Raw genomic sequence first — 24,504 nt, 5'->3', positions numbered from 1 at the left:
GAAGAAAAGCAAGCAATTCTAAACTGTGTTTTTTTTTTTTTGTCCTCTATTCATTTATTTATTTATTTTTTGTAATCTACACTTATTTCATTTGTATTCACGTTCCATACTCTCATATAACAATATGTATGAGCAGTTAAGTTGAATTTATTCAATATAAATGAACTATACATTGTAAAAAAAAGTCTAATCACGCAAACGTTAATAAAGCGCGAGCCAAGAGACTAGTCATTAGTAGTTATTAGTACTAAAGAAGAGGCAATGGCCCATGGAAGATTTTGCATCTTGAGGTTGGATGAGGTTGGACCTATTGTATGATGATTAGAAAACAAAACGCCCGAAATTCCAAATGTGGATGAAAAGGGGCCACCGAGAATATGACTAATTTGTAATATCAACTACCACTAGCCAGTGGTTGAGTCGTGTCATATATATATGTATATTCGTTTGGTTGGTCCTCCTCACTTCGGATGGTTGGGTCCATTCTAATAATGCTAGGCAGCAAGCAGAGCACAGCTAGGGTTGCAACAAAACTTATAAGGATGTATAGGCTGTATGTATCGATTATGGTTAGGGTTTTAAAAAATATAATATTAGATTGAACACATAGACAACTCTCTGCAATTTAAGTAGTCACAAGAAATGGCCACCTAGTACAAAACAACAAATATGGATGTGTATAAATTTCTTAGATTCACAATTTTCATACACACAGATGTGCATACATCACTGGAATTCGCAAGATGGATCAAGAAACAACAGACGCACGATTTTTTGTTATGTTTTTATAATTTCTAGTCGCATTGTTGCCATTTATTAATGCAGTAATGAGATTCTGGAATTTTTGAAAGCAGCAAAACTATACCATGCATGCTCATTGACCGCACAGAAGAGTCGAGAAACTTGGTTTTAACTTAATTTTAAGGAATAAACTATATTTATTGTTTAGTTTTTACCATTCAGTTTTTTTTTTAAGAAAAACTAATGAAAATGACTTAAAAACTTTGAGTTTTAACGATAAGGACAAAATAAAGGGTAAAGTGAATAGTATCATGATTGATTTTTTAGTGTAAAAATGTGATTTTTCATTAAAGTAAACAGTACACGGAGTTTTTCGTTAATTTTTTTTTTTTTTTTTTAATTATCGTTTAGTTTTCTTTTTTGCTTTAACACTGATCGGCTTTATTGCAGCTTTCATATTTTAACAGCCATGAACATTCTTAGATCGGTCGTACTGATGGTACTTACAACATGCCTGAATTCTGATGCATTTCCAGATTACACAACAGGAATGCACATGTGCAAACACAGTAGTCTTGTCCATTGTTCACTATCAATATCATAACCCTATTTGCAAACACAGAAGTGAATTTCCAACACCCATTTCTAATTTCTCCTATTGCGGCACCCATGTTTATTTATGAATTTCGAATTACATCAATCATAAGGAGAATTCAGTGAACACAAATAAATAAATATGTGAATAATAAGAAAAAAGAATATGTGAAAATCATTTCCTTCCAATATATTATTAATTCTAAATGAAATGTTTACGTGGTTTAAATATCCACGGAAACATATATATATATATATATATATATATTTTTTTTTTATGTATATACGATTACTTGAGTACAATATATACGTGCCTTTGATTAAGGGTCTTGTGGCTTGGCATGCATGCATTAGATGCTAAGTCAGAGTGGGGGAAGAAGCAACAGAGAAAAGTCTCTGGGATCTTGTCCCCAAAGAAACAATGGTGGTATGGGGGGAACTTCATCAGCGGCTGTCTAAATCAATCCGTGATTGTGGCTACAATAAGGGTTTTTTTTTTCTTCTTGTAGGCCATAATAAACCAAGGGTTTCAAAGGCATACAAACAAAGAGGTACGTCGGGACAAAGGCACTTTTGTCTTCGGTAAATATTTTAAGAATTTATTGAGATCATGGACATAATCCAAACTGGAAATATATGTGTGTGTGTGTATTCACATGCTTAACAATGCCCACCATCCATACCTATAACATCATAAGCATTCAGCAGGGCCTACCGGCCTAGTGGTGGCAGCAACAACAAAGAGAAAACCCCGATGGGGAAAGTTTTTGTAATTATTTCATTAATCATTATCGTAATTCATATGATATATATACAGGTAGAGCTAGCTAGCCAGCTCCAAATCTTAGAAAGATCCGTGACCCTTTGCTTACAAGTTAAATTGAATCTGGTGATTGCTATCTGTAGGACCTATTCGATTACTGTTGCACATTATGCAACTAGCATGTAATTTCGATGGTGATGTTACTGATGTTGAAGTTTGTACAGAGACACATTTTGCCCCTTTTTTTAACGGTCATATTTATCTATATTTTTATATCATGATCATAATTAACTGTGTGTTGCTGATTAATGCTTGTAAATTGTACATCAGTACTATTGGCCTCCGAAACCCACCAGCTCCAAAATATAAAATCAAACATGAAGCTTCCGAGTTCAAACGGGCAGCAAAACATAATTTATGTGATGCGAAAAAGTGCTTTTTGATCATCTCATATTATTTGTCTTAGGTAATACTAGGTAGACTAAACTTGCAAACAAAATAATGTGTCATCAATAAGAAATAAATATGTTAATTAACACTTAAGTAATAATCCAATCATTAACTTCCATGTCATTTAATTTACAAAATTTAATTAAAAATTTAATCTTCCTAGCATTAACTTTTGTCTTCAAGCCACAATGGTGAAAATTAATCTTTAATGAAAGTAATATAATATAATAAAATTAGGTGTTGCATGAAAACTTTCATGTGGCGTTATGCATGAAATTTTTGATGCGTTGGTGAATGATCTAAACATTTTCTCAAAATTAATAATTAATCGAAAAGAAGGAAATGAAACCTTAATCAATATCTGGCTGCGCATGGAGATGGAGATCACGAGAGGACTCAAAGTTCACGAGAACATGAAATTTAATGTAAACACAAAAGGACGGCTAATCAAGAAGGTCTTCGAGGTCGTACTTCCAAGTGTCTATATCTTATTCACTCATAGTTGTCACAGAAATTACAAAAGAAACAAATATATATATTGCCATGCATGCAAAACGAGCCAAAAATTGCGATTAAAAAGTTACAATTCGTTGCATATATTTGCATTATTTATACATATCATATATATATATATATATATATATATGATATGGACTGATATGCATAGACCTGCACCTGCACTGCAGCCAACAAATTAAGAGCAATATAGTTTTGTGTGCGAGAATCAATTGATATTTGTCGAGAACAAAAGGAAAACTATTAACTATGCATGACAGCACAAAAATTTTAACGGTTTTCTGTGCAAATCATGCTACAAGATGATCATAAATTATTGTTTCCATAATTTTGAATTCACATTTCTTCCCCCGCAACATCGCTTGTATAAAATACTAAAGTACGAAAGTGAACAAATCACATAATTCATCATCCATATTCTTATTATCTTATCATTATTCTTTGGATCATTTTGGTTCCGTTCTTTAATCAACTTAATTATTAGACTGAAACCTTATTTATTTAAATATTTTGATCAAGGTCCTTAACATTATTTAAGTGATTTAACTCATGCATTTATGCATTTAATGTCCCACAAATTATGAAATTTAAACAAATTCAAATAATATTTTTAAAATATAATAAATACTTTAAAATAAATATTAGAATAATATTGTTCTTCACAAAATTATAGCAAAGAAAATAATGTACCCACATAATTATTAACGTACTTTAAAAATATATTTTAAAACATAAAATAAATACATATAATTTGCATGGGTACATTTAGTAAAATTAAAAATGGGTACAAATACAAATAAAACTTAAAAAATATGGGCACAAAAAGAAATTAATATATGGGTACAAATTAAAAGTGAAAAGAAAATTGGTACAAATTAAAAAAGGGTTGCAAATTAAAAATCGGTACAAAATAAAAATAAAAATATATGATAAAATGTAACATCCCACATCGCATAGGGGAGTGGATCATGTAAGTCTTATATGTATATTATCATCCCTACTTAGCACGAGGCCTTTTGGGAGCTCATTGGTTTCGGGTTCCATCGGAACTCCGAAGTTAAGTGAGTAGTGCGCGAGAGCACTCCCATGATGGGTGACCCACTGGGAAGAGTTTATAGAAACAAAACTGTGAGGGCATGGGCAGGGCCCAAAGTGGATAATATCGTGTTACGGAGGAGTTGAGCCTAGGATGTGGTGGGGGCCTGGGGCGCGATGTGACAATTTGGTATTAGAGCTAATCCCTGGCCGGATGTGTGCCGACGAGTACGTCAGGCCACTAAGGGGGTGGATTGTAACATCTCACATCGTCCAGGGAAGTGGATCTTGTAAGCCTTATATGTATATTCCTATCTTTACCTAGCACGAGGCTTTTTGGGAGCTCATTGGCTTCGGGTTCCATCGAAACTCTGAAGTTAAGCGGGTGGTGCGCGAGAGCACTCCCATAATGGGTGACCCACTGAGAAGTTCTCGTGTGAGTTCCTAGAAACAAAACCGTGAGGGCCTGGTCGGGGCCCAAATCGAACAATATTGTGCTACGGCAGAGTTGAGTCCGGGATGTGGTGAGGGCTTGGGCCAGGATGTGACATAAAAAATTTAGCCATAAATATAAATATACCAAATGTAACATTGCTAACACTAAATGAATATATTTAGAAATAAAAATATTTTATTATTAAAATAATTAATGATGTTTATTAATTAAGGACCTTGATTTAAAATTAAAAAAAAATGTTTTAATTAACGGAGTAGCAAAAAGAAGGATATGAACCTAATTTCTTCTTATTCTTTTTTTTATTGTTTTGGGTACCAATAAATCCTAGCAAGCAAGCATAATGCATGAGAGAGGAAGAGACCAATTTTGGATGGAAATCTTAAAGGGGAAAGGGACGGGCAAGGAAGAATAGGTCGAGGAGTTGTGGGTGATGGAATTGATCGAGGTGTGCATGTTATTGCTAATAGCTTCTCGGCCCTGGCATTTCTGTCAATTCATCAGCCACAGAAATGAGTAATAAAGGATGGGGACGTTCATGGCCTCATGTTTTTCCTCAATTGCTATAGCTAGCTCTATCTGATAAAAAGTTTGAGACACATACACCTAAATAATTCAACCGAAAGCAACAAAAACAGAAATATATATATATATATCTGTAGTATATATCATCATAGTGTTTTATTCCCATAAAATATTCCAACTGCATTCCCATTGTTTTCTAGGAATTAATTATATGAGAGCCATGAAATAGTTCACAACGATGTAAGTTGTAATGCTAGCAAGACTTTAGCATAATTAAGTTAGCTAAAATAAAATGCTTTTTTTATTATTTAAGTTTGAATTTTTCTCTTCGAAAGTTATATAAATTAATTTGAATATCACTTGAATACAAGAAAAAACACTTCACTATATATACATGAACTATGGTAGGAATAAAACAGAAAGAACAAACACGAACATGGTAAGGAAAATAACGTAACATGTCCAACAAAACATACCAACCCATGAATTAAATTTAATAATTACATAAAAAAAAGTTCAAAATTAAAAATCAAATCCAACATATCGAAGAAGAGAAAAGAGAAGGTTTAGCAAGAGATTCTCTCGTACAACTAAGTTTAAACGGTAAATATGTTCAAGAGATGTTCAGCAGACAATAATCTGATCAATTATCGAAACTGATATGCAGTATCTGCACTGTTATACCGCACCACTAAAAACAGACTAAACCCCAATTAGTTCTTAATTATCGTCTCTCAAAGTCATTGCCATCGCATCGCAAGTATTGAACATGCATGTGACTTGAAAGAAACCATTTTGTTTCCCACTGTTCTGTTGACAAATCATTACAAAATAATGGTAGTACAAACTGCAGGCTTGGTACTCTTCTGTTCTTCGTTCAGAATTCCGTATAAACCGAAAGGGCAAAACTATGGGCGCAGTGGGTTTTACATTACTTCATAAAATTAAGGATTCTCTCGCAAATAAGTCTCTCGAATTTTTATTTCTAATTAATGCGCAAAGCACTGTTAAAAAAAATCTATGAACTCGACTGTTATTTCTATTAATTGTTACAACACAGTAAGCGATCAGTATTCATATTGTTTGATTCTCGAAGTAAATTAATATTATCAGTTTTTAGAAGACTATGAAAGCGTAGTGATTTAAATTAAAACTTTCTCCTATTAGATAAACTTGATTATATAAAAATATGAGAAAAATATATATAAGGGTGCAAGCAAGCACCCAATCCTAATCCAACACTTTTTTAACTTAAGTCATGTCAAACAAGCAATATATATAGAAGTGTAAACTAAATTAAATTTCATAAATAAAAAAAATAATTTAAGAGAAATTTGTAGCAGCAAATCCGTTAATTGTTAGCCATAGATGCAAGTTAAGAGGACAAAGCAGAGAAAAAAGAGGGACATGGATCCTCTCCGGATCCATGCATCGTAATTCTAAGGATTCATCAATTCGGATCATTGAAATTTGATCAAACGGTTAAAGTTATTATAACTTTTAAAATAAATCTCTGTTTGTAACCGTTGGATCAAATTTCAATGATCCAGATTGATAGATTCCTGGAATTAAGATGTATAAATCCGGAGAGAATCCATGTCTAAAAAAGAGTAGCCCGTGAAGGTTGCATGTGATCATAAAGTGCTGTTATGGTCAGTGCCGGGGACTTGACACTTAGTCCCACTCACGTGTGTCCTTGGCCTTTACATCCCCCACTCACTCTGCTAGGTTAAATATTTTACTAACCCTTAACTCTATAGGGCTACATGTTATCCAGATAAGGCAGTTGGTTAAATCAGTAAATCTATCACTTTATAATCGAGTTCAAATCTTTACGGGGCAAGTTAAATAGTTTAGAATAGAATATTATCTTGTAAAGAAAATAAAAAGTGGTATAGGTACAAAAGAGCATTATACAGACCAACATAGTTTAGAGCCTTTAAAACAACGTCATCAAAAGAAAAAACAGATAATCGTAAAATGGACACGGTTGATATGAGTGCTCGACACGGTTGATATGTCACGTATATATGATATTATATTAATAAATGGATTCACATATGTACATTGAGATTAAGGTTGTCCCAATACCACTCGGAGGTTGGGAAACAAGTATATGAAGGTCATTCGTGGACATTCCGCATGTTTGGTACATATCATTTTAGTACTCACCAAGTGTTTGATGCATGCTTGCTAGGCATTTATTGATAGCACTTAGCAAGTTGTGTCGATAACACTTGACAAATACTCTCAATAACACTCATTAGATTGCTTCGACAAATGTCGATATTCATTAACATGTGCACAACATGGGTCAATTGACGAAAGCAGGCCAACCAAGTATTTGATGCAATGCCTCAATGAATAAACTGAAATTTGTTTGCACGCTTTGCGCTACGTTGGACCTTTAATAATAGGACTCCCCAAAGTTCAAATCTTGAATCCCCATTGAATACACGTGCTATAACTTGAGTGAATTTGTAACACTACATGACAGTGAGGTTAACCCATCACTTGCCAAAATGAACCATATTAACGTCCAAATAAAGTGTGGTTGGTATTCTTAGCTTGTCATGGTTTCGTCATTATGACTAATTAATTAAGATTTGAACAAGGATTATTTAAATGGACAATTTGTTCACATAAGCATTAAGAAATTGAATGAGTTGCAACAAACAGCTGCAATATTTGGCATGTGAGCCAAAACAAATTACAACTATAATTTTATACCAACCATAATTCACAAAAAAGAAAACATGATAATTAATATAAGAGAAAAAGGAAATAAAAATGAGAATTATATTCATAAATTTATAAATTTATAAATTCCTAAGAGCTTATGTATGTGTCTCTGTCTATATAAACACAGCCACCACATATTTTTTTCTATCTAAACTAAAGCAGTCCTCTCACACAACACACTCTCTGTTTCTTAGCTCTTCCTTTCTCTCTCATCCCTCCTCTATCTCTCTCTCTCTCTCTCTCTCTCTCTCTCTCTCTCTCTCTCTCATCCACAATCCCACATTGTGCAAAAATGAGTGAGTTCAGTTTCAGAAGCATCGCATTCATGCTTGTACTTGCATTTCTGGTTTGGTCGTCAAATTTCGACGCTTGCATGGGGAGAAGAGGGCGACATTGGAGGCAGAACAGAGCATCCTATGCTTCTCTTTCAAAGAAAAAAGGAAAAAGTAGCCATGGCGGCGGCGGGGGCAGCCACCACCACAGTGTTAGTGGATCAAAACCTAAAAGGGCACCATCTCCACCTCAAAACAAGGCACCATTGCCACCTCAAGTTCCCAAGCCAATAGTTGACACTCCACCAAGTTCTCCACAGAAAGGTTCATCCACTTTTAATGTGCTAGATTTTGGTGCTATGGGTGACGGCGGTACCGACGACACCAAGGTTCGTAGTTCCTTTAAGCTCATCATGGTTTTACTCTGTTAGCCAATTAAGGACTAATCAATCATGATCAAGGGTTAATTAAAATATCTTCATAGAAAAAAAAACATTTGAGCTTTGATTAGAAATGTTGCTAGGTTTGTATATGGCTCCTTACCGTTATGGAGTCAATTTTCGCTAACTGCAAATCAGAAATTGACACATATACTGAAGTGACTATTAACAAAATAATGAGGAACGAGAAAATACATGTAAGGAGTCCAGTATTTTCCGCTGCATTTACGAATGTAGCTCATGATATATGAAAATGACAAGGAATTCCAACATGCTTCTAGCCGTAACGTAGATGACAGGTAGCCAATTAATCATTGAGAGAAACAAAATAGTTATTTTGGCAAACGTTTTGCCTTTTTGAATCATTTGCACGTGACTCTTTGGGGTTAATAACTTTACGTGACATGCTTTGGGTTAGATGGTAATTTTATCCAAATTATGAAGAAGCATTGTGATCAGTTTTATTAATTAAAATTTTTCCATTAAGTATACTTTTTGTAAGTTCTACCTATCTATAATTACAATTTAATACAATGATTAAACTCACAGGAGAGGATCCTCGTCGGATTCTCTTTGTGAGAATCCTGAAGATCCTCCAATTACATCCGTTCATCGTACATCATACGGTTAAAAATCATTGTAAATTTTTTTATTTAAAATTGAATATAAACAGTACCTAATAAAAACTGATAGCACGATATACGATGAACGGATGTGATTGAAGGATTTTCGGAATCCTCTATCAACAAACCAAACAGGTGGGGCCCAATGGGCCCACCGAACAAATTTTATTCTCGTTACGGCAGTTGGGTTGTTACGGTTCCAACAATAATTGTATACGGTTCTGCACAACAAACTAGCGCCATTTTCTACGGTTAAAGATTACCAACCGTAATTATTATAGTTTCTGACAGAGGGCTTTTGATACGGTGTGACGCAGGCATTCCAAGCTGCATGGGCCGCTGCTTGTAAAGTTGAGGCATCAAATATCATTGTTCCAGCCGGTTACCAGTTCCTCGTGGGTCCCATCTCATTCTCCGGCCCTTACTGCCAGAAAAACATCCTTTTCCAGGTAAAAATACATATACACACAGTAACAGAGGTAAAAAGTAACAAAATAAGAAGAAAGCAAAGTGTGGGGAAGTGATCTCAATCCAAAGGTTAATGGGAATTACTCGAATTGTGTGGACGACTGTCCTTAGCATTCACTTAATTATGATTTCCGTCTTTTGTCTAATGTACTAATGACGAGGTGAATTATGAATTTCTTAGCTGGATGGTACGATTGTAGCGCCGACGGACTCGGAATCATGGAGCAAAGGTCTGTTCCAATGGCTTGAATTTACAAAGCTAAATGGAATCACAGTACAGGGAAAGGGAGTGATTGATGGAAGAGGCTCATCTTGGTGGCAAGACACTCCTTATGGAGACCCTATAGATGATGATTTCAAACTCATTGTGCCACTAAACAGCTCAGTCCAACAACGCCCGCCAATGCCGGTAATTAAGCTAAACTGCATTGAATTTGAACATGAAATTTCACGATCGTCGAGCTTAATTAAACTAATCATCATCCTGTGAATGAAATCTGTGGCAGATAAGAAGCGAGCTGAGCGGGAAAATGCCAAGCATCAAACCGACGGTAAGGACCACTTGTGTGCCAAAATCTTGAAGCTTATGTGATCTTGAGTCTTGACCTGCAGTTTCAGTAACATGATTTTTGTACTTTTGTTGATTGTACAGGCATTGCGATTTTATGGGAGTTTTAATGTGACGGTCACAGGCATAACGATTCAGAATAGCCCCCAATGCCATCTCAAGTTCGACAACTGCCAGGGAGTTCTGGTCCATGATATGAGCGTCTCGTCCCCTGGGGACAGTCCCAACACAGATGGAATTCACCTCCAAAACTCCCAAAGAGTGCTCATCCACACCACCACTCTTGCTTGCGGTAACTATACATCTTACCCTCCAATATCTACTCTTAGCATGGCGCACTGTGTTTGACTCAAAGATTCCGCACTCGGTTATTATCTCTCTTTGGGGAATTCCATGAGCAATCTTATCCTGCCTGCAGCCTTGTGTATTGGCATCTTCCATCGACAATCCTCGACCACTAAAAGTTTGACACACAACAACAGGCAATCTGCTACATTCCAAGAATCATAGCAACCTCCCATGTGATGCATTGCACACCCAATATCATCATTGGTCTATCCAATTTAGGATTAGGTCTCAATCCCCACTGACAACTCTTGGTTTGTAGTATTCGCAACCCTCAATCGATATTTTGTCATCATCGGATGCCAGAACCACTGCTGAATTCCCTTGCCATTCTCTCCAGTTCAACTTAAAAACGGCCCACATACAACAAACAACAGATAAGAAGGAGAAAATATCAAGCATGTCAGTTCACATCACAATGTGTCCTAAGAACTAACTAAAGACAAATTTAAGCAGAAAATTGCAAACCAACAGACAAGGCATGAAATGGGCACAGACTTAAAACCAAGTCGATTAGTATAACTGTCATGGATTAATATTAAACTAAATTGTTTCAATTCTAATGATTTGTGCAGGAGATGACTGTATTTCCATACAAACTGGATGCACAGATGTATACGTACACAACGTGAACTGTGGACCAGGGCATGGAATCAGCATTGGAAGTTTAGGAAGGGACAACACGAGAGCATGTGTTTCAAACATTACCGTTCGAGACATCATTATGCACAACACAATGAATGGTGTCAGAGTCAAAACATGGCAGGTATGAATTCACCTAAAAGTTTTAACACATCCTTCCTACTGATTGTTAGACTTTAACATACAACTCTCTTCTGCATCAAATAATCAAATGTCGACTGCAAAACAATCTCAGTGATGCTAGAAATGAGTATTAAGAATTGTCTTCTTCATGGGATCTAACGCCACGTCAAATTAGTTTCTAATGCTTGACAACTTACCCTTTTCTTTTACTCATATAACTGAATCCTAAATGTGCAGGGTGGATCAGGCTCTGTTCAGGGAGTGCTGTTCTCAAACATTCAAGTTTCTGAAGTTCAACTCCCTATTGTGATTGACCAATTCTACTGTGACAAAAGCACATGCAAAAACCAAACATCAGCTGTGGCTCTGTCGGGGATCACCTACGAGAGAATAAGAGGAACATACACCGTAAAACCAGTACACTTCGCCTGCAGTGACAGCCTACCTTGCGTAGACGTAACATTGAATGGCATAGACCTGAAGCCATTGCAAGAAAATTATCACATGTACGACCCCTTCTGCTGGCAGACGTTCGGGGAGTTGAGAACCCCGACAGTCCCACCCATTGGTTGTTTACAGCTTGGCAAGCCATCGAGCAACAAAGTTAACTCAGATCACGATGTATGTTGAAATTTTTAGTACCAAGTATACATATGTATATCTGATGACGATGGTGTATTCACTTTGTGTGGTCGGCATGATTTCCTGACCCCTTTCGCACCATCAGCTTGCTTGGTAATTGGTATAGTGTGTGTATAATTTGGCAGTCCTAGTTTTACAGGAATTCTTCATCATCGTTATTAAAGGCTTACATTTATATCCTGAAGTTTTACAAGGTATCATCATTGTATTTTCATCCAAAAAAACATAAATTACAGAACTTCCATTAATTGTCTACACTCTGGTGACTCTACAGCTTAAAAAGCAAGCAGATTTAACATTATGTATGGAAAAAGTACAACCAAGAGAGTCTGCCCTACAACCTATGAGAGAAACTTACATGAAACAGGTGCACCGCCAGTTTGTGATCCTAATCCTATCACACGTTGCAAGGTGGTTTAACTTTTCCGCATGACAACGTAGGTTTGGGATGCCAAAGTAACAATGTACATGTTTCATGTAAGTTCTTCGGGATCGAGATGCATCCCCTTGTCTACAATTCTATCACTAGTGTCTCTCAGTCCATGTAACAGTGATGTAGACACAAGGAGATACCGCGGTGACGCTGACACATCAGAATTTCCCCCAAATAACAGAGTAACACACATATACCATTCAACAGAAAATAACAGAAGGAGATTAATTCTAGTAATTGAATTTCAAACAGATTAGGGATTAAAATTGAAATCCAGATCAGTCTTTAAGATACATACTACAGATGGCACAATAAGTAGATTAATTAGTGCAAAATAAGAAAATTAATTACCATTTATAACAGCAGATTCAAGCATGAAATCCCATCCGTGCATACTTACAATTTCATAAATCATATGAAATACAAAGAAATTTATCACAAGAAGTTTGAAACCGCACCGTTTTCGTCCTTTCCCTGGATTCTGATTTCATTTCTGTAATCTGAAATTCTGGATGCGCGCACCATGCTTGCGAATTGCAATGGCAGTTTTACCTCTAGGGCTTGGCGCCAAAAACGACGCCGCAGGAGGAGCTTTGACGAAACGCACCGTCTCGCTGTTCGCGCCTTATCTTATCCCATCCAAATATCTCATCCTTAACCTCCCAAATCCAAAGTCCAAAGCTTTGGCCATTTTTCCGGTTTTCCTTCAATGGCAGAGAGCTCAGAGAAGGACCTCATGACCACCGCGAGTAGGAGGGTGGTCTCCATCGCCAACCACCTCAGTCCGGCCCATCCATCTCCCATCTCGCCCGCAGTTTCTCTATCCAACGCCTCCATGAACGACAGCTACCACCGCACCCACGGCGAGGTCTCGACTCACCAAGTTGTTTGGAAAAATGCTCACGACGAGTCTGGCGAAGAATTCACCGACATTATTTACGAGAAATCCGTCGGCGAAGCCATTGCAAAGGTCAGGCTCCTCAGGTTGGTTTTGATTAATGAGTCCTAATTACTGAGTCCAATTTGGAGATAATGAGATTTGATGTGTCTAAATCTCGCGCTTTCTGTAGATTACGATTAATAGGCCGGAGAGAAGAAACGCGTTTCGGCCGCAGACGGTTAAGGAGCTCATTCGCGCGTTTAACGATGCCAGGGACGACGGCTCCATAGGCGTCGTCATTCTTACCGGGAAGGTACCTCCTTAACTTACCTTCTTTTAGTTCTCTGACTTCTAATTGAGTTCTGAGAAAAAATGGACAGGAAATGAAATTTACTAATCTGCAGCAAATTTAAAAGCTTTCTACCGGCTGCAATGGTGGAAAGCAATCATGCCTATGCATCCTGATGCGGGTTTGTTCCCAACGATTCCCCGCGGGGAACAACTAGCTAGTAATATGATGCAAAGATGTCAACCTTACTCTGTTTTGTTGGCAATTTGATGCTTTCTACCGGCTGCAATGGCGGAAAGCAATCATGCCTATGCATCCTGATGCTATTTGAACCCAACGATTTCCTCCCCACAACCCCCCCCAAAACCCCGCGCGCGGGGGAACAACTAGCTAGTAATATGATGCAAAGATGTCAGCTTTACTCTGTTTTGTTGGCAATTTGATGTTTTCAGGGAACCAAGGCATTCTGCAGTGGTGGTGATCAGGCTTTGAGAGGCAAAGATGGATATTCTGATTATGAAGATTTTGGTCGTCTTAATGTTTTGGATTTGCAGGTATATATATTAATATTTTTATTTTTGTATGATTCTGTAACATTTTATATGTTAATACTGGGCAGTGAATGAATAATTGTTCTTGCTGTTATATAATTCAGGTCCAGATTCGACGTCTTCCAAAGCCAGTAATAGCCATGGTATGCTCTTGTTAACCTATTTTGCATTAAGCCTTTGTTGTTGGACAGTTGGAAAGCAGTGAAACTTAAACTTTGCTAGTTCTCGAAAACTTTGCCTCCACCCCAAATTAGTGAATGCATGATCTGTTGTCAATGTTAAATGGTTTATCAGGTGGCTGGTTATGCAGTTGGGGGAGGACATGTATTACACATGGTCTGTGATCTAACCATTGCAGCAGACAATGCTATTTTTGGTCAGACTGGTCCTAAGGTACTCGTATCATATACCTTTATTCTGGTTAGTTACAAAGTTTTAATTTTGGTTAGGGTGCTAAACTAATGAAACTTACAAACTTGCTTTTCATTTCATCTTCAATCTAAAGAATGGGTGAGAGCAGCATGCTAACATACAGAAACCTCACAACTTGTAAATTTGACAGGTTGGAAGCTTTGATGCTGGTTATGGGAGTTCAATCATGTCCCGTTTGGTAAGAATCGATTCAAGTTGATTTATGTTATGCAAATACTTGTTTCAAATTACCCTCACTTGGTATGTGGTGGACTACCTTTAATGAATGGCTTTGGTTAATCAGGTAGGGCCTAAAAAAGCACGAGAAATGTGGTTTATGGCAAGGTTTTACACAGCCGCTGAAGCTGAGAAAATGGGACTTGTTAACACTGTTGTACCAGTAAGTTTACTCCCAATGCGACACAGATCTCATCATATGGTGTATGTCTTATCTTATGTAGTATAAATTGAATACAAATGGCTTTTTCCTAAAAAATTAGCCTTATTTCACTCAAAGTTCGCAGAAGATAGCATCTTCACTGTTTTATACTGTTATCCAGCTGGAGAGTTTAGAGCAAGAAACGGTTAAATGGTGTCGAGAAATGCTAAGAAACAGCCCAACTGCACTTCGGGTGCTGAAATCTGCTCTTAATGCAGTTGACGACGGTCATGCTGGACTACAGGTACCTTCAGTTATCATGTGTATTTCTAGAGATTCCGCACTCTTATTCATGTATCCGTTTGCTAACTACTTTGCCAATGTTTCCAATGCAGCAACTTGCTGGAGATGCCACACTCTTATTCTATGGCACTGAGGAAGGGAATGAAGGGAAGACGGCTTATATGCAACACAGGCGTCCGGATTTCTCAAAGTTTCCCAGGAGACCTTAATGCTGAGCAGTTTCCCAGCAGAATTGGACCCCTTGGCCACTTGTTCGTTTGCTTTTCCTCCCTTTCCCCCCTTTTCGGATAAATGCTTTGGTTTTGAAGCTCCGACGTTGGTGGAGAGGAGTTCAAATAATGCCCTGCTGCCATTGTTTTGAGTTAATAGTTTGACTGGTTTTTTTAGACTCCAGAAAAGTAATTTGTTCAAAACTCTTGCTCATAGTGAGATTTCTACTCTTCCAATTGCATCTTTGGAAGTTCGGTTATGCATTTTCTGGCGATAGTTTAAACTACTCTTCTAGTTGCATTTTTGGGTAATTCAAATTCGAGTGTTAGCTAGCCTAACCCACGTAAACATTTAACTACTATATTTTGGTTGAAAGGAAATTTTTAACTTTCTAATTTCTATTGCGGTTATTGACGAAAATGAAAATAAAGGAGGAGAAATGGAGAACATAAATCAAACTTTCAAAGACACAAGTGACAAAATGCATATCGAGAAGTGTATATGATATCTTTTTTAGAAGCATTGTACAACACTTTTCCCACTCAAAAGCCTTTTTTATTTTTCACTATTTTATTATTTTCCCTTGCATATTCTTAGATGAAAATAATGAACCTTCTCAAATAAATACAAATAATAATAGACAAAAAAAAACTTTGTTCTTGCAAAATAAGAAGGAAAAAGAAAAAAAAAACTTATGAACTTCGGAGTGAATCTTACTGGGCTTATAGCTTCAAGAAAGCCCAGTAAAGTAACGACCCAAAACTCCTCCCGCTTCAAGCTGACGTGGCAACCTTCCTCCGCCTGCTCAAGCAAACTCCCCCGAGTTCGCATTGCTCCCACTCCACCTCGATTCAGAAAACTCTGCTTCGGAATCACGTCCTCGACCGAACTCCAATTCGACTTCCCCACCCCCCAATTCGCTACCAGAAAACCCTAAATTATGAGAAAACACAGCTCCTAAAACTGTAGAAGCCATGAGCGGGAACGAGTTCCGCTTCTTCTTGTCCTGCGACATCAACCTCCCAGTAACCTTCCGGATCGAACTGCTAGAAGGAGCCTTGCCTCCCTCCAAGTCCCCTAGCTCCGGTACATTTTCTCACTCAATTTTCTGTTTGGTTCCCGATAAAATATTTTTACTCAGTCAACGTTCTTCAATTCAGTTTTTTTTTTTTTTTTTTTATGCACTGCAGATGTTGATCCCGCTTTCGCAACAGAAGAGAGAAATTCAGAGCTGTATGTGGAGTGTGCATTGTACATTGATGGTGCTCCGTTTGGGCTTCCCACCAGGACAAGGTTTTTTCCCCTTCACTGGTTTTTTCCGACTTCAATTGCATCAATCCTGTTATTATAGGTTTTGAAATTTTGTATCTTCTGCTAGGTTGGAATCTTCAGGACCATTATATTGTTGGAACGAACTCGTTACTCTGAGTACCAAATACCGAGACTTAACCGGTCACTCACAACTTGCTCTAACAGTATGTTTGCTGTTTCACTTCACATCTTAAACAATTCGGTTTTCTGTAATCCCTTGTATATTAAGCTATTAACTAGTAGTTCACGATGGTATCCATAATCTTTTTACTCGTTGGAAATATAGGTTTGGGATGTTTCGTGTGGGAAGGATGAAGGGTTGGTTGGTGGTGCTACAATTCTTCTTTTTAATAGCAAAAAGCAACTCAAAACAGGGAAGCAAAAGCTGAGGCTTTGGAAGGGAAAAGTAGCAGACGGGTCGTTTCCCACTTCTACTCCTGGAAAGGTTTCTGATTGTTTCTTTTTAAGCAGTTACAGATATGGGCCTTAGCGTTGTTCCTTGATTTTTCTTAATCGGTTTAGCTTTGTTTATGTATCCCTCATTTAATTTTTTTATAGGTCCCCAGGCATGAGCGCGGGGAGTTGGAACGCTTGGAGAAGCTTGTGAATAGGTATGAGAGGGGGCAGATCCAATGTGTTGATTGGCTGGACCGCCTGGCTTTTAAAGCTATGGAGAGAATAAAGGAACGGGAAACCTCTAAAAATGGAAGTTTGCATTTATACCTGGTTGTCGATTTCTGTAGTTTCGAACATCGTGTTGCTTTCCAGGTAACCCCAGTCTGCAACTAATCTGAAGTTATCAAAGTTACCTATTGGCTGATATTTAACTATAACTATTTGGTTAGATTTTGAAATTTAATTAGTTGGTGCTATTTTTCTATTGACAAATGCATGCTTATATGGAATGTTAGCTTATGTTGCTATTTAAACTCTTCGTTTACTCTGGAACTCAATACTTATTGTTATCGCATCTTGAAATAAGTAACTAGCTTTTAGTTGTTATTTTCCGTGGATGATGAGTTTCCCTAGCACTAACCTTTATTTATTGGAATCTAGGAATCAGGGGCAAATTTCTTGTTACCGTCCCCAATAGCTTCAACAAATGAAATTGTCACGGTCTGGGACCCAGAAGTGGGAAAGATGAATCCATCAGAGCACAAGCAACTAAAACTCGCAAGGAGTTTAACCCGTGGTATCATTGACAGGGATCTCAGACCAAGCTCCAATGAAAGAAAGTAAGTTCAAAATTTACTCTAAAGGTTCATATGTTGGTTAACAGTGTTTTCATAAATTTTAATTGTCACAATTACGTTCATACAAACTCATGTATTGCTGATTAATTGGCAGGAACTGTGTTCTACTTTAATGGTACCAATTATATATATGCAGATGGTTCTCACTTGGGATCAGTTGTTGTGTAATGGTTGAATTAATTATCATTGGATTTTGTTAGTGTCGTATTATAGATGGACCAGTCTTCTCAATTTGCCATATTCTTTAGTTTCAACATCACTGCTATATGTTCTTTTGATTGATTTTTTTTGTTAAGTAAGCTGGAGATGTATAATTGTTTGCCTTTTCCTGTAGGTCAATACACAGGATTCTGAAATACCCACCAACGAGGACTTTGACTGGCGATGAAAGGCAGCTCCTCTGGAAATTTCGTTTCTCATTGATGTCAGAAAAGAGGGCCCTCACAAAGTTCCTCAGATGTGTTGAATGGAGTGATATTCAGGTCTGCATCTCTTTCTTCTTCCTTCTCATCATTTTCCCCTTTAGCCATTAGTTCATGTGCCATATTACTACCGCTCTGCAGTTTTATTTAACTCCTGTAATAAAATTGTTTTTAATACTTCTTATTTCCAGCTTATTCTATTTCTTATATATAAAGGTAGCTTGTGCAGCTGATCTTAGGACTTCGGTCCAACTCCGATTCATCACTAGTAAGCTGCAGGCCAGCTATTACCTTCATATATGACTATCCATGTCCCAATTAGGATTGTTGCACTTTTGACAATATGCATAGTGTTGTACCAAAATATCAATCGTTTATTTCTTTTTTACATGAGAAATTACTTTTATGCAGATCTGTTGCTGAGATCAATAGTTGACAAGTAAAGTAACATATTTTGTATTGGAATGCTATCTCTCATTCACGTACTTGGCTTGCTCTTTCTCGTTTATGTTGTCTTTATCACTAAGGAATAAAAAATAGATTAGATTTTCAAGAATTCCATATTCATTTTGTTGCAGGAAGCAAAACAAGCATTAGAACTGATGGCCAAATGGGACATGATTGATGTCTGTGACGCATTAGAGCTGCTATCTCCTGTTTTTGAAAGTGAAGAGGTGGGCATGTCTGTAACATTTTGAGCTGCTATCACCTGTTCCTTATCGTCTTATAACTGTTACCTGGAGGATTTATTTATTTATTTTTTTTTTTTACCTCGTACTCCTGTTAAAATCAAGTTTCATATCCTAATCAGCATGACTTGAAGTTAACCATATCAATTGTTTCTGCCGTTGTGCTCCTTCCAAGCCCATGGTAGCTGATGACTGATTAGGCTGAATATAGGATCATGAAGAAAAGAGGGAATTGCACCTTGCATGTGCAGTATAAGTACAACCTAAAAAGTCCATGCTTTCTTTGTCATCCTGAGCAATGTCCAATGGGATACGATGTCTTAAATAGAATAACTCTGTTGATCTGGGAGATGAAAAGTGTGTTATGCAGTGATACATATTGCTCTCCATCATTGATTTATTTAGTATCTTCAGTCTTCTACACATTTAATTTGAAACTGACCAATGCCCAACTTTAATACCTCCTGCCAGGTTCGTGCATATGCTGTCAGTGTTCTTGAAAGAGCTGATGATGAAGAGCTCCAGTGTTACTTACTTCAACTGGTTCAGGCTCTTCGATTTGAGCGTTCTGATAAATCTCGTCTTTCTCATTTCCTTGTGCAACGTGGTATGTGGTCAGATACTCTTCATGTATGTACGCTGTCATGCACATGCACTTACCCTCATGCTATGTCTAATGTTTTTCTTTGGGATGTGTGCATGGATGTGCAAGGCTACACTTCAGTTCTTCACAGTATCAGAAGTATAGGTTTTTATGGCATCCTGATTATACTTTTGATCTGACAGCGTTAAGAAACATTGAGTTGGCTAGCTTTCTACGCTGGTATGTTGCTGTAGAACTCCATGATCCAGCATATGCCAAACGGTTTTACTGTACCTACGAAATCCTGGAAGAGAATATGATGAAGGTGAGAGTTTATCAACTAACGTTATGGGGTCGTTTGTTTTGTGTGTTTTGCTTGGGTATGAATCTGGATCCCCAGAACAGCATAAACATTTATGTAGATTCTCCAACCATGAAATGTAGCTTTTGGGATTACCCATCTATTTGGTTAATATGATAATGCCTTTCTTAGTTTCTCATTGGCTGAAGCCAGAATGGAAATAAGCTGTATCCAAGTTTTTATATAGTTGCCAGCTGGTGTGCAAGGAGATGAAGATGGACTTAAACTGTGGCAAACTTTGGTGCGCCAGACAGAATTAACTGCACAGTTGTGTTCAATAACGAGAGATGTAAGAAATGTACGGGGCAATACCCAGAAGAAGATTGAAAAGCTTAGACAACTGTTTTCTGGTCTCCTTAGTGAACTTACGTATTTTGAAGAGGTAATACTTTGGTTGAAGTTCCTTGTCTACGGATCTTATTATCTATTAAAATATGAATTGCTTATAGCCTTACCAATTGTATCTTTCATGGTTGTTCTGTGACGTCTCTAGCCAATAAGATCACCACTGGCCCCAGGAGTCCTCATCACTGGGATTGTGCCATCTGAGTCATCAATATTCAAAAGTGCACTGCATCCTTTGCGTTTGACTTTCCGAACAGCAAGTGGGGGAAGTTGCAAAGTTATCTTTAAGAAGGGAGATGATCTTCGCCAAGACCAATTAGTAAGTATTTCATGCAACCACCCTTGTGGCTGTTCGCATGCACAGACATGAGAACTCTGATTAAGTGGATCTATGCTTCCTGTAGGTTGTTCAAATGGTATATCTCATGGATCGATTGCTGAAATTGGAAAATCTTGATCTGCATTTAACTCCTTATCGAGTTCTTGCGACCGGGCAAGATGAAGGAATGCTAAAATTCATACCATCCCGCTCATTAGCACAGGTATTAATTGATGACCTTATTTTGTTGTATCTTGATTACTAATGATTGTAAGCTGTGTGTAAATTATGAAGCATTTTGCCTTGATTTGAAACTGTTAAGTTTTGTACAATTGGTAAAATGTTCTCTTTTCCAGATTCTCTCAGAGCACAGAAGCATTACAAGCTACCTGCAGAAATTTCATCCAGATGAGCATGGACCATTTGGTATTACTGCTACCTGTCTGGAAACTTTTATAAAGAGCTGTGCTGGCTACTCTGTTATCACATATATACTGGGCATTGGAGACAGGTGACAATTAAGATGCATATATCTGCACAACTGCTGTTCTGCTTATGCGGTATTGAAATGCATAATTTTAAAGCATTAATTTGTCCTCTGTAGACATCTTGACAACCTTCTCCTTGTGGACGATGGACGTCTTTTTCATGTTGATTTTGGCTTCATTCTGGGTCGTGATCCAAAACCATTTCCGCCTCCAATGAAGCTTTGCAAAGAAATGGTTGAGGCTATGGGTGGAGCTGAAAGGTACTTAATGATTAGTTTTGTCTCTGTGATGCTTCTAATTTCGCCACGTTTGCTAGATAGGGTTGCATTAGACTTATGGCATGATATCCATATCATGCTGGGTGCAAGGTTAGCATACAGGAATGCACAGGGTTTGATTAATTATATTCCTTCTGCAGCCAGTACTATACAAGGTTCAAATCCTACTGTTGCGAAGCATACAACATTATTAGGAAATCCAGCAACCTAATCTTGAACCTGTTTCACCTAATGGCGGGTTCCAACATTCCTGACATAGCTTCAGATCCTGAAAAAGGCATCCTCAAGGTGACTTCTTTTGTGATTGTAATCTAATGTTTGTTCCGTCTAAAACGATTTGGTCTTTTTGTTTGACGGCACGTCTTTTGACATGTACAGCTCCAGGAGAAGTTCCGGTTGGACTTGGACGATGAAGCCTGCATACATTTCTTCCAGGATTTAATCAATGAGAGTGTCAGCGCATTGTTTCCTCAAATGGTCGAGACCATTCATCGGTGGGCTCAATACTGGCGCTGATCTCTGAAACAGGTTGTGTGTCATCTACATCTTTGAAAGATACAGGTAATTTCTATTTCCGTCCGTTTTGTTTGCAGTCTTTGCATTTTCTGCATAAAAGTTCAGCTTATCTAAACCTTTACTATGTACAGAAAAATTCTGTAACGATGCTGGAGTTGGTTCATGTTTTCGGTTGATTTTACTCTCTTTATGGCACCCCTTTTTCGTGTATACGTCTGTTATTTCTTTTTGTTTGGTGAAAAAATAAAAAACTTTATTACAAGTAAAAGAGAGTATTAATTTGAAAATTTGAGACTTTTTAAGTTTTCATTGGATAACATACATATAGAATTTGTATTCATATCTTGAATTATTGCAATTCAATTTTTTCAGGTTTAGATCTAAGTGAATTGGAGCGCAATGACATTCTAGGATTCATACAGCCAAACCCACTCAATGAGATAAGGCGTTGTTATCAAATCTGAGCTAAATAATATGAAAGGGGCATATGCATGATATGTTTGAAGAAACAGTAGATTGGTCCAGGGAGCATGGGATGAAAGTTATATTATTGTGCATAGATTTATCTATCTATTATATATAAAGCCGGAGGTGTGATAGACAATGCAGCACATAATTTTTTTAAAGCCAAATTACCTATTTACCCTTGCATAATTTAAAATATGATCTTGTGTAGGTTTTGAATTTTTTTAGCTGAGGGGTATTTTGGTCCAATTATTTTGACAAAGTGGGGGACACCAAAATTTTTGTCTCATGTGTAAAGAATAAAAAAATGAAGGGAAGAGAGAAAATAATAAACAAATGACAAAGTTGATGGTACCCACGTAATATAAAAATGGTCTTTCACACGCAGATAATAATGTGATTAAATAAATTGTCAAATGATTGTTTTTTTTTTATGTTTGAAGAAACAGTAGATTGGTCCAGGCAGTTTTTTCCTCATCTCTTGCCTTTTCCTGTGCCATCCTCAGTTCACCTTGGCGAGCAAGTTCCTCCATATATTTAGTGTAGTCATTTTTTGAAGAATTACCTTTTTTCTTTGATGCCTTTTTACCTTGAGGCCTGAGGAACTGACGAGTCGGTTGGGTCTCTGGCACTTCTTCAGGCATCCCTTCCATCTCGCAAAATGTGTCGATTTTTTGTTCAGTTGTGTCTGCTTCTGGTGAACTATGTAGACCCATATCGTGCATGACAACTTCTGGACCAGTTGCCACAATTTTGTATATGGGGCAATCTTTGACAATTTGCCAACATTCCCATTTGTTGAATGATTTGTTATGGTTCTTTGCATTGTAGATTGCTTGTGCTTGTAGTGTCTACATATGTGGGATAAGATAGTATTAAAAAATACGGGTGTAACACACATAAATAAATTAAAATATTGATGTGGGTGGAATGCATATAAATAAATAAAAATATTGTCACCTTATCCGCTAAACTTGTCCCACTACACAGATTACCGGAAGCATGAGAGATGGTGTTTTTCCAACAAGTAAAGGATGCGTTGAGTTTTTTCCAATGACCTTGAAGACCTGAACTACTTCTGGCATCTTTTCCATGTACATCGCAAAACTCTTTTGTAATTTTACTCCACATTTCTTGCTTATCCATCTCATTACCCTTAATCGGGTCATGAGTAGTGTGCACTCAACATTCACACAACGTAACATCTTCAATGAGCTTCCACGAAGTCATTCTTTTTCTCTCAAAGTGTAGAAAATATTGAAATGTTGAAAGTGTAAAAAATATTGAAATATGGTGTACGGTGGAAGATAAGGGTTAGGTATTTATAGAAAAAATAAAAAGTTTTTAAAAAATTTTCTGTATTTTTAAATTTTTTTTATAATTTTTAATGTATTAATTTATCTGGATCGTTGGATTTGAAAATATTCAAATCCAAGAGCCAAGGAGCTGCCACGTGGCCAACGGTCATAATTCTGACCGTTGAGCCTTTTTTTTTTGGGGGGGGGGGGGAAATTGTGGACCGTTGATCTGTGATCGAACGGTCTAGTTTAAAAGTAAAATTCAAATTTTTTTTACCGTTGGAAATCTAACGGTGTAGAAAAACTAGCTGTTGAAAATCCAACAGCATAAAGAGGGCCACGTCACCTACTTCTGGGTGAAGAGCAAGTGGGCTGACAGCGGGCCCCGCTGCCTGCACCCTTGTCCCCTACTCGCACCCATGCGCGATTGAGCTGCACGCGCCAGCCAAATAGGTCAGTCCATGGGTCAGTCAAAAATGGGTTGGTCACTTGCCTAGCTTGGGCTAGGTGCTAGGCTGTTTTGTGGGCTGGAGTGGATTGACAGACCCCCAGTTTGGTTTTTTTGATTAAGTGATGGGCTATTCCACCTCTGGTGGAACTGCTCTAAGATGTTAATGATTTACCATAAAAAATATTTTAATATGCATTAATGTATATTATAATAGAACATATCTGGTTCTTAAATTTATAACTGATCATTTTAATATTTCATTCATTAGGAGCATATCACAAAAACGAACATAATAGAATTTTCGCTACTTGCATCAACCATTCAAA

The 24,504-nt window shown here is 37.3% G+C and overlaps 3 protein-coding genes and 1 long non-coding RNA gene across 5 annotated transcripts; 3 read left to right on the top strand and 1 right to left on the bottom strand.

Moving 5' to 3' along the window:
* Positions 1-7,877: 7,877 nt before the first annotated feature.
* LOC137731974 (Pectin lyase-like superfamily protein) lies at positions 7,878-12,200 on the top strand. The gene is made up of 7 exons (XM_068471244.2): positions 7,878-8,481; positions 9,473-9,604; positions 9,805-10,032; positions 10,130-10,174; positions 10,276-10,483; positions 11,112-11,302; positions 11,539-12,200. The coding sequence occupies exons 1-7, from the start codon at positions 8,113-8,115 to the stop codon at positions 11,929-11,931; spliced, it is 1,566 nt and encodes a 521-aa protein (XP_068327345.1). The 5' UTR covers positions 7,878-8,112; the 3' UTR covers positions 11,932-12,200.
* LOC148689862 (uncharacterized) lies at positions 10,028-12,867 on the bottom strand. The gene is made up of 2 exons (XR_015957882.1): positions 12,728-12,867; positions 10,028-10,881 (listed from the first exon to the last, which is right to left on the bottom strand). It is a non-coding gene; the product is annotated as an uncharacterized LOC148689862 (long non-coding RNA).
* ECHID (enoyl-CoA hydratase/isomerase D) lies at positions 12,775-15,635 on the top strand. Its single transcript, XM_068471246.2, has 9 exons — positions 12,775-13,346; positions 13,447-13,569; positions 13,998-14,099; positions 14,201-14,239; positions 14,391-14,489; positions 14,659-14,706; positions 14,812-14,907; positions 15,068-15,190; positions 15,282-15,635. Exons 1-9 carry the CDS (start codon positions 13,086-13,088, stop codon positions 15,396-15,398), a joined length of 1,008 nt encoding a protein of 335 aa, XP_068327347.1. The 5' UTR covers positions 12,775-13,085; the 3' UTR covers positions 15,399-15,635.
* Positions 15,636-16,071: 436 nt separating this feature from the next.
* On the top strand, positions 16,072-23,667 carry LOC137731973 (phosphatidylinositol 3-kinase, root isoform). 2 transcript variants are annotated; one of them, XM_068471243.2, is made up of 18 exons: positions 16,072-16,485; positions 16,590-16,692; positions 16,778-16,874; positions 16,997-17,155; positions 17,269-17,478; positions 17,767-17,945; positions 18,298-18,445; positions 18,964-19,059; positions 19,546-19,681; positions 19,861-19,982; positions 20,206-20,400; positions 20,512-20,682; positions 20,768-20,905; positions 21,039-21,193; positions 21,287-21,430; positions 21,589-21,736; positions 21,827-22,009; positions 22,337-22,603. In XM_068471243.2, exons 1-17 carry the CDS (start codon positions 16,374-16,376, stop codon positions 21,962-21,964), a joined length of 2,451 nt encoding a protein of 816 aa, XP_068327344.1. In that variant the 5' UTR covers positions 16,072-16,373; the 3' UTR covers positions 21,965-22,009; positions 22,337-22,603. The 2 variants fall into 2 exon arrangements, with proteins under 2 accessions (XP_068327344.1, XP_088544081.1); XM_088687955.1 differs by lacking the exon at positions 22,337-22,603 and adding an exon at positions 23,420-23,667 and having other exon boundaries at positions 16,203-16,485.
* Positions 23,668-24,504: the final 837 nt, after the last annotated feature.

The sequence above is a fragment of the Pyrus communis genome, chromosome 16, assembly GCF_041283825.1.
Source record: "Pyrus communis isolate YQ-2024b chromosome 16, ASM4128382v1, whole genome shotgun sequence".
Classification (NCBI taxonomy): Eukaryota; Viridiplantae; Streptophyta; class Magnoliopsida; order Rosales; family Rosaceae; genus Pyrus; species Pyrus communis.
This window is presented reverse-complemented; position numbering and strand designations above follow the sequence as displayed.

What these genes read in the sequence shown, in the direction of transcription:
- LOC137731974 (XM_068471244.2), top strand. Translation starts at nt 8,113, where the DNA reads ATGAGTGAGTTCAGTTTCAGAAGCATCGCATTCATGCTTGTACTTGCA. An exon ending in AACAACGCCCGCCAATGCCG is followed by an intron (nt 10,033 to 10,129) that starts GTAATTAAGCTA and finishes AATCTGTGGCAG; the next exon opens with ATAAGAAGCGAGCTGAGCGG. An exon ending in TCAGAGTCAAAACATGGCAG is followed by an intron (nt 11,303 to 11,538) that starts GTATGAATTCAC and finishes CTAAATGTGCAG; the next exon opens with GGTGGATCAGGCTCTGTTCA.
- ECHID (XM_068471246.2), top strand. Translation starts at nt 13,086, where the DNA reads ATGGCAGAGAGCTCAGAGAAGGACCTCATGACCACCGCGAGTAGGAGG. An exon ending in TCGGCGAAGCCATTGCAAAG is followed by an intron (nt 13,347 to 13,446) that starts GTCAGGCTCCTC and finishes CGCTTTCTGTAG; the next exon opens with ATTACGATTAATAGGCCGGA. An exon ending in TTAATGTTTTGGATTTGCAG is followed by an intron (nt 14,100 to 14,200) that starts GTATATATATTA and finishes TATATAATTCAG; the next exon opens with GTCCAGATTCGACGTCTTCC.
- LOC137731973 (XM_088687955.1), top strand. Translation starts at nt 16,374, where the DNA reads ATGAGCGGGAACGAGTTCCGCTTCTTCTTGTCCTGCGACATCAACCTC. An exon ending in ACTCACAACTTGCTCTAACA is followed by an intron (nt 16,875 to 16,996) that starts GTATGTTTGCTG and finishes TTGGAAATATAG; the next exon opens with GTTTGGGATGTTTCGTGTGG. An exon ending in ATCTTCGCCAAGACCAATTA is followed by an intron (nt 20,683 to 20,767) that starts GTAAGTATTTCA and finishes TGCTTCCTGTAG; the next exon opens with GTTGTTCAAATGGTATATCT.